General features: G+C 37.6%; 1 protein-coding gene across 1 annotated transcript; it reads right to left on the reverse strand.

Moving 5' to 3' along the window:
• Positions 1-1,377: 1,377 nt before the first annotated feature.
• LOC139187401 (putative F-box protein At3g17490) lies at positions 1,378-2,716 on the reverse strand. The gene has a single exon (XM_029098579.2). It carries the CDS (start codon positions 2,627-2,629, stop codon positions 1,451-1,453), a length of 1,179 nt encoding a protein of 392 aa, XP_028954412.1. The 5' UTR covers positions 2,630-2,716; the 3' UTR covers positions 1,378-1,450.
• Between the last annotated feature and the right edge of the window lie 7,094 nt (positions 2,717-9,810).

Raw genomic sequence — 9,810 nt, forward strand, 5'->3', positions numbered from 1 at the left:
ACTGACAGAAATGAATAATATCTGACAGTATATTAGTATTTATTGTCGAATATATCCGACAGAAGGGCTGTCGGTTTTCATGCAATTTCTGTCGGAAAATTTATTTCCTGATGCTGGCAATTTTGTCGGTTAGTATATCTGCCACTGCACCCCGTTTCTGTCGGATTTTGTATAATATCCGACAGTAAGAGCTGTTTTTTGTCGGTTATAATAGCGACATTATTAAATGGTTTTGTAGTAGTGTTGTGTATATGTAATTATATATTAGGTCTTTATGAACTTTTAGATTTTATGTAATGGCCAATGAGTTAGTTTGTTTTTTATATACATGTCAATCATTTAATTTGTTGGAAATATGCATTTAATTTAGCAGTTTCTAGCCAGCATAGATGTTGGAATAATTTTGATGAGGCAGAGTAGAAGAAATTGGCAAAATTATCTTATCTTTCTAACTGTACAATGATGTCTTTATGAAAAATCTGTTAATATTCTCAATAAATAGAGGGGTTTGTTTGACAAAATACCCTTAAAACAGTGGTGGTGGTTAATTATGTGACAATTTAACGAGGATATTACCATTTGCAATAACCATTTATTATGGGTTGAATTTTGATCTAAAAACTAATTAGATATAGGAGTAGTATTCTATTGCTAAAAATTTCATGTGGGTCATTTCTTCGCATTCTCACATCTTAGTGCAGTGATACTAGATTGTGGATACACTCATTCTTTTTCTTGATGATTTTAAATTAACGAACTCAAGAAATGCGTGTCATATATTGCCTCTCAAAATGATACTATTCATCATATCTAGCTTTTTATAATTTTTATTGTTTTATTGATGAGAGGTTACAGCATAGTTAGTAAATTTGATATTATACACGTACATATTTTTTAAAATACTTCCGTTTTTCATATAGGTTTTAATAATTCGTTAAAGATGTACATACGTACTTTTCACGTTTAATACACATTAATTTTCAATCCTACCTATAAAATTCATGTATAACAAATTTTTAAGAATTAATTAAATAAATAAATATTAAAATTAAAATAAGTGGCCAAATTTTCAAAGTAAAGTTTTAGCAAAGCTATCGAATGTATTTTTCACATATTATACCCATTCCATATTTTACAAACTATGGTTAGGGGCTAAAAGGCTATAAATATTCTTTCTTGCCTAATTTGTTTTAACAACCCGGATTTTACTCAATAATGTTTGCACTCCTACATACGCTAGAATGCTTAACTTGATTATGTTAAAACTTAAAAGAGGTTTTCAAGAAGGGAATTCCAAAGGAAAAAAAGGAATTGTTAGTAACTTTTAAAAAGGCAGCCCTTTATAAGCAAACATAGTATAAAGGCCATAAAGCAAAATTAGAAGACGCAAACTCAAGCTTTATATCATGCATACAAATTAAATAGGAGAAAAGGGAACTTTTCCCTCAAGTTACTTGACTGGAACAATACTTTTCACATAATCTATCATCCAATTGATAATAGGGGGAATATGAAGATACTTGAGATTTCCGATACTAGAATTACAGAAGGCGGCTCTTCCATACGAGCCAAGCATAAGAACCTCGTCACATTTCCCAAGTGTCAATGGATAATCAATGTCTTTAAAGGGTCCAACGGTTAGCAATTTTGTCCATGAACTCTTAACTCCGTCATCGTCGTCCATTACCCATATTTCAAATAATTTACAATCCTCTTCGTAACGAGAGCAATAAGAAGTGATGGATTCATTATACAAAAAAATACCATAAAACTTAAAACCAAATTCTCTCCTAGAAGGCAATTCTATTATATGAAATATCTCATCACCTAAATCAAATGAAAATATGTATTCCCCGTTATCCATTGCAAACCAATAACAAAATCCCTTCAAGTACACTGAACAAGAATAAGGAATGCAATACGGATCAGTATCACTTGTTACATCAATCTTGATCTCTTTCCAAGAGTTAGTAGTCATGGTGTATACCTCAGCCGTGTGAGGAAGAAGAATACGCTCATAATATGATTCTTCACCTTCTGAATATTCACAATCACAATTTTCTATAATTCGCACGACCTTGTATTCTTTAGCTTTGCAATCATAGCCAAATCCCAATCCCTTAAAGACGGTTTCCAATCCGAATCTTCCCTTGGGAAGGGGTAGAAGAAGGGATGAATCGGGAAGTTGCCTGAATTCTCCCGTTGCAGGATTGCATAAAAGAACATTTTTCCCTACTATTACACAGACAATCCCATTGCAATAACCGTGAAGCTCTACATTGTCTTGATCTTCCATTGGAAATGGTATATTTAGGTCCTCAACATCGTAATGAAGGTTATTCTTATCACTATCAATGGAAAGATTAATCATGGACCAGAAAACGTCTTGTTTCCAACTCCTATCCGGGAAATCATGAACCTGACAACGGTTAAGAAGGATACAAGTGGAGGATGAGAGTTTGTTGTCTATGGAATTGCTGAGGTGTTTGGCCACAAAACTTGAACTATTGATGATAGTGCACCAAGACTTGCGTATACATTTGAATCTCATTAGAGACTTGGGCCGCAACCAGGACAGGATTTCGACCAACTGATCTTCTGGAGTTTCACTTTCACACACTAGGGACATTTTGGTTGTGTTGTTCCACAAGAATTCTTCACATGTATATATACACAGAAAAGGACACCACCACTTTGAGAACAAACTAAATCAAACTCCACGTCCCTAAGGCCTGGAAGGTCAAGGTTCAATTATTAAACATATTACCAAATAAGGTGCCAGAATTCAACAGTTCTAAATAAACTTGGAGTTCCACAACCACAACATATTTAGCTATTAAAGAAAATAGGGGTGATCCAGCCAGTTTCGAGTTTTATGGAGAATTATACGTTCAAATTTACCATTTTAAATTTAATTTTTTTTTTTATTGATACAGAAATAACAATTCAAATTTTACTTTGAATTCTAGATTAAATTGATGATCGAGTGAGCATGATATCCGTATATGGGTAAGCTTGTAACATCACACAGTTTTAATTTAAGAAAAGAAAATTCACATATTCACATGAGGTTTAATTAATTAACCGAATTTTTACAAATACAATTACATAATTGCATCCTTATTACACCAAGGTTTTTCTATTTAAACACCACTTCTCATTTATGTTCACCCCAATTTCAATCAACGCACCCCATTAAAAATAAAAAATTTAAACCTTTACTAAGTTCACCACATTTCTTCAGAAAATACCATCAAACAACACCAACACCACATACACAAACACCCTAACGCAGCCCCCCAGCACCCCCAATTTCTGGCTTTAGTAGAGCAGTTCAAGCAGTGGAAGGCAAAGGCACAATTGTTGCCCAAAACTTTAAAAAAACATTGCTCCACCGGCTCAAAAATTGAAGGGTAATCAGTAGCCCAACTATACCCAACTTAGTGCCAAGGCAAGTCTTGCCCGAGTTGCTGCTTAGATTTTCTAATTTTTTTTTTCTGTCAGCATTAGCTGACAAAAGTCGGGCTAGTTAAACTTATGCAAACGTATGTTCGAAATAATATTAAAATACGTTTTTAAAATTCGAGACACAAGAAAAATATAGTGTGTGTGTGTATATCCTTTATGCAAAGCAAACCTTATTTTTTGAAAAAAATAGGAATTAGGTGTGGAGCTCACTCTACATCAAACTTTAACGATCTAAATCGTCTATTTTGTAAGTCATGTTCATAGATCATCTTTGCAAAAATTCAACTCAATCAGAGACTATTTGCCTATTTAATTAGAGTGTTGTTATACCCATCCCATTGTCCTATTTCCCCACTCACTTGTTAATGAAAATTTAAATAACATATTTATCCTTTTTTAAAAGATTTTTAAACCCCTATGTGGTACTACGTAGCAGTCAACGCTACTATTTTTGTAACGGCCATAATTGAGTGGATTTGATCGGACGACTGGCGAAATAAGAGAGGGGAAAAAGAGAAAACCGGTGACCGGCCACTAACAAGTAATCGCCTCCCATCGTCCTCGGCAACACCGATATGCAAAAGTGGATATTAGTAAGGCCTGAATTTGAGGCAGGTAGGTGAGGGGTTTGGGTGTCAACTTTGGCTAGGATTCGACAAGATGCACTCAAGCTTAAGAAAGGCAACACCAAAGCACCAACTTATGATTTGCCCTAAAATGCTTCCATCTTTCCAACACCAAGAAGCTCACAACCTCATTGAAAGTCATTGGTGGGTTGTTTTGAATCCAGAGTTTCAGAGAACCAACGACATGCAGAGAAAATATGAACCACCAACTAGACCACAATAGCCGGACCTCGACACACCACCCAAATCCAAAGTTTCATTGAAAGTCATGTGTTTGTGCGGCTAGAGTATAACGAAGATGTGGTGATGTGATTAAGGATGGAGATCGAGGGTTTTTGTTTTTTAAATATACTAAAAGGTTATTTTAAGAATAATAGTGGGTGCTATTTTAATTTTTTAACTTTTTATGGTGGGTGAAATAATAATGTGGGTGAAAAAATAAGACAATACAGTGGGTCTAGTAACACTCTTTAATTATCAAGAGAAAATTTCATTATTTCTTATATAACAAAGTATTCGTTAATTTTCTTAAACATTTCTAATTTGGTTAATATTTTGTAAGGATGATCTATGTAGTGCAACTTGAAAAATAGGATGTTCGGATTATTAAAGTTCGATGTGGTGTGGACCCCAGAACTAATCCCCATTTTTATAAATAAAAAATAAAAAATAAATAAAAAAAGGATCTCTTCCCTTAAAGGTTTCTTTTATATATATAGCCCATAGACGTCAAGGAAATTAAAAATGTTTAATCTTGTTTTAACTTATTATTAAGTCTATAAACAAGCAGCAAATACATGTATAAAGATAACAACACAATAATTATAAATTGAAATAAACAGAGATAAAGTAAAGGATAAGTAAATACGGCAATAAAAAATAATAAAATAGGCATAAAATAAGGAAGCAAACTCACATTAATTTATTAATCTTCAACTTCAATGTTACAGGATAGCATTGATGCGAAAATTAACTTAACACATAAATTAAACCCTCTTGTTGTCAAATTGTAGTATAAATGCAAGTAGGGATCGTTCTAAACCGGAGATTAGAAAGGCTTGCTAAAACCTCTAAACTGACTTAAAAACATATAAACAAAGTTAAAAACACTAAACTAGACTCAAAGAACTTAAAACAAACTCAAAGGACTCAAAACAAGCTAAAAACGCTCAAATTTGCCTAAAAACACAAACTGGATAGATTTGGACTCTAACACACTTTTGGGACACCTAAAAACACAAATCAAAATAGATTTTGACAAATAAAACACTTTAAAGTAAAGGGGGTTTTGGTTTTGACGAGTCAATTAAAGAACTAATGAAATCTGCACGAATTTGAGTAAATTGAATGGATGGAAGGCTAGCTAGGAGGTTCTTCTCCACACATGACATACTTGCACATAAACCAATTTTCAGTTGTTCTTTCGATCAATCATGAAACTCAACACCCCAGGTTAATTAAGTCCGCTTAAATTAACCTTCAAGTTCTCCTTAAGTTTTTGAATTGGATGGGAAAGCGCATACAACAATTCAAGCATTCTTCAAAAGTTCTTTACATGAACAGCACAATAAAGATACAATCAAATATCATTAAGCATTATGAAAACTATAAGTATTGACGAGGCACTTGTTACTATGATAAGCATGAAACTCCTGCCAAGAATTTATTTAACGCGATCGTTTATAAGCGACCTCTACTACTTGTGAATATAAGTTTGTAACTATTAGGTGAAACTCCCTTGTACTCTAGCATCATATTCATGCATGCAAACTAAGTGTGCACTCTTAATAAACATACACGAATAAGTTATCAATCAAGCAGTTAAACAAATTGAATTCACAACTTATGAAGTCACAACTGAAGGTAATCAAATCATATTGCAAGCATGAACATGGTTTCGAATTCCCCCTAGCTAAGGGGGGTTTAGTTCCTCATACTCACAAAGCAAAGATAAACAAATTTAGACATTGAAAACAAAAGAATGAAAACATCTAAAAACGCTCCAACAATCCAACATGAATGGCAAGCACGTCCAAGGGTCCTCCTTCTTCTCTTTGTTGCGGCACAAGGTGTGGTTTGATGGATGAGTGGTAAATTATGGTGGTGGATGGATATAGGTGAGTTATGGTGAAGGGTGGATGGGTGGATTGTGTTCTCTCGGCCGAGGAATGAAAGTGTAAGTGTATGGAGTTGTGAGATGTGAATGTAGCGTCTTTTGATAGATCTTTTCTCCTCCCCCTTGTTATGGTGATGGGTGGATGTATTTATAGGTTAGGGAGAGGACCACCATCTAATTAAGGTGGTAGTGGTGTATGTTGTGGTAATGAGTGGATGTAATGGGTGTAGTGGGTAAGTGTTTGGTAATGAGTGGATGTAATGGGTGTAGTGGGTGGATGTTTGGTAATGAGTGGATGTAATGGGTGTAGTAGATGGTTGTGGTAATGAGTGGATGTAATGGGTGTAGTGGATGGATGTTTGGAGTTGTAGGTCAACACACTTGCACACACACATGCTGATTTCTAGCCTTCAAATCTTCGAAAACGTCCATCCTAATGTCTCCATGCTTGCACTATCCAATCTTGGCCCAAAAATGCTCCAAAATGCTCCAAATAGCACTTTGTTGCTAACTTTGTTATTTGAACCTACAAACACACGAAAATAGCTTAAAATACATAATTGACTAAGAAATAACAACATAAATGCACAAGAACAAGCTAACTAAGTCACATAAATATGCTTCTATCAAATTCCCCCACACTTAGCTTTTGCTAGTCCTCGACCAAAACAAAACAAACGAAACAAACAAAACATAACATAGACCTTCCAATAGTTGCCTCAGGGATTTTCAATGAAACATGACATGCCAAAGATCACCACTTACATAGATTTAAGCAATCCTTACCCTCGAGCATACTTAATCATAGTCACCATTCACTAGCTCACAGTTAATCAATTAAAACAACATTTTGAATGTAGTTGTAGACATTGAAATTTAGGTGGCATAAATGTTAGCCATTGCATTAAGATTACATTTGAAAACATTGAAATTTTGGTGAAATAAATGTTGACCATTGTATTAAAATTACAATCTTCATTCACTTCACCTACATCATACAATAAGTTCACCTACAACATCCACCTAAGTTCACCTACAACATCCACCCAAGTTCACCTACAACATCCACCAAGTTTCACTTACAACATCCTCCAAGTTTCACCTACAACATCCACCAAAACAAATGGATGGTGGTGATTCATTCCCAAAGCCTATAAATAGGCTCCTCCATCAAAGAATCAAGGGAGGATTTTACATACACTTTCTCTACTCCCAAATTGGAAGAGAATTCACACCACACCAAAGCCTTGAAGCCTCGAAACTTTAAAGCTTTCAAGCAAATTCCGAAGAATCAAGAAAGCCCTCTTCGTTCTTCGTCAAAATCCTCCTTCAAGATCAAGCCCCAACGGCCCTTGAAGAAACTTCCACGAATTCAAGATCAAGCCCCGACGGCCCTCGAAGAAAGTGTTCATCATTCATCATCCGTTCATCCTAAAGATCAAGCCCCGACGGCCCTTTGGATCAACAAAAACAAATCTACCCATTACAAAGATAGAATCAGAGGCTAAATTTGTAGAAGAGATTGTAACCCCTAAATCATTAATACAAATATTATTTTGTACACATGTTCTTGTCTCAATCATCGCAGGAATTTTCGTGTTTACAAATTTGGCACGCCCAGTGGGACAGTCTCTACCTCTCATCTCTATCTTTGAATCCGCAACAAGCACAAATGGCGTCAAAGAAGGCCCAAGTTGTTCTCGCTGCCGATGCAAGAAATAAGAACGTCATCACGGCAGGGGGCATCACTTCAGGCATTATAACTCGAAGCAAGGCAAAAGCTCTTTCTGCCGCCTCTTCTGCCCCTGCATCAACTCCGCCAAAGGCACAAGAGCACCCGAGGTACGAACCGGTGATCACCCTGGCCTCGCTCAGGGCGCCAAGAGAGGAAAGCCAGAGGAAGTACTCTGAATCCTTACTTTTTGATGCCGACTCAAGCAGTGGCATAGCTATGCAAGTCATGGTTACTGGAGCGACTTCAATTGAAGAGCAGCTGGCTCAGATGAATGAAGCGATCGCAAAACTCACAAGGACTGTGGAGGACAAAGACCTGCAAATCACAACACTCGTTAACCAACTAGATGCAAAGCCCGATGAGAAAGTAAGGCAAGGGGAAAACGACGAGGATGAGGAGCTTCCAGTGGAGAACGTCGAAGAGAAGCTGAAGCCAGACCAAGCGGCGACGCTCATGGGATCTCTCTCTATCCAGCAGCTGCAGGAGATGATCGCCAACACCATCAAGGCGCAGTATGAAGGGAGCTCACATGATTCCGTACTATACTCAAAGCCCTACTCCAAGAAGATTGACGCTTTGAAGATGCTGAGGGGTTATCAGCCACCAAAGTTCATGCAGTTCGATGGGAAGGGGAACCCGAAGCAACATGTCGCCCACTTCATTAAAACTTGCAACAATGTTGGAACAGAGGGAGACTACCTCGTCAAGCAGTTCGTGCGCTCACTGAAAAGCAACGCCTTTGACTGGTACACCGACCTCAAACCCGAGTCTATCAACAATTGGGATCAGCTAGAAAGGGAATTCCTCAACCGCTTCTATAGCACGCGCCGCACCGTAAGCATGCTGGAGCTGACCAGTACGAAACAGTGGAAGGAGGAACCTGTCGTCGACTACATCAATAGATGGCGTTCATTAAGTCTGGATTGCAAAAATCGGCTTTCTGAAACCTCTGCCATTGAGATGTGTGTTCAAGGCATGCACTGGGGGTTACATTACATTCTCCAAGGAATAAAACCAAGAACGTTTGAGGAGCTGGCAACTCGTTCCCACGACATGGAGCTGAGTATCGCCAATCATGGAAAGAATGAACCGATCACCCACTTCAAGAAGGATAAGGTGTTCGCCCCGAGTGTAGACAAGACTGGAAAAAAGCCCGCCAAGGAAACTTTTACCGTCAACACTACCCCCATCAAAACCTCATCCGCGCCTATCAAGACCTCCTCTGCGCCTATCAAGATTTCCCCCAAGACCAAGGCAAAGGAGACAAAGAGAAGTGAGCCTCCTCGCACCCAAGACAAGTATAAAAACACCTTGAGAGAATTGGAGCAAAAGACGTACCATTTTCCTGACTCAGACGTGAATGCAATGTTAGATGACTTGCTGGAAAAGAAGGTGATTGAGTTACCAGAATGCAAGCGCCCTGAAGAAATGAATCGAATGAACGATCCTAGGTACTGCAAGTACCATCGTATCATGAGCCATCATGTGGGCAAGTGCTTCGTCCTTAAAGAACTCATTATGAAGCTAGCACAACAAGGGAGAATTGAGCTCGACCTTGAAGACACAGCCGCAACACATACTACTACAGTGGCGTTTGGATCCTTCGATCCCGTGCCTTTCCAAGCGACACCCGACCATTCCTATCAATGCGCAAGCTACACAGCACCTTCTACACAACCATCGCCGGGGGTAAACGAACAAGATGCACATACCGATGATGAAGAAGGATGGACATTGGTGACCTACAAAAAAACAAGGAAACCAAAACCACAAGCCACAAGACCAAAGGTGGAACATGTGAGAAAACACCGTCGTCGCAACAGTAGGAAACCTAAAAGAAACGTAAAAGTGGAGCAAGAGCCACG

The sequence above is a fragment of the Malus domestica genome, chromosome 17, assembly GCF_042453785.1.
Source record: "Malus domestica chromosome 17, GDT2T_hap1".
Taxonomy (NCBI): Eukaryota; Viridiplantae; Streptophyta; class Magnoliopsida; order Rosales; family Rosaceae; genus Malus; species Malus domestica.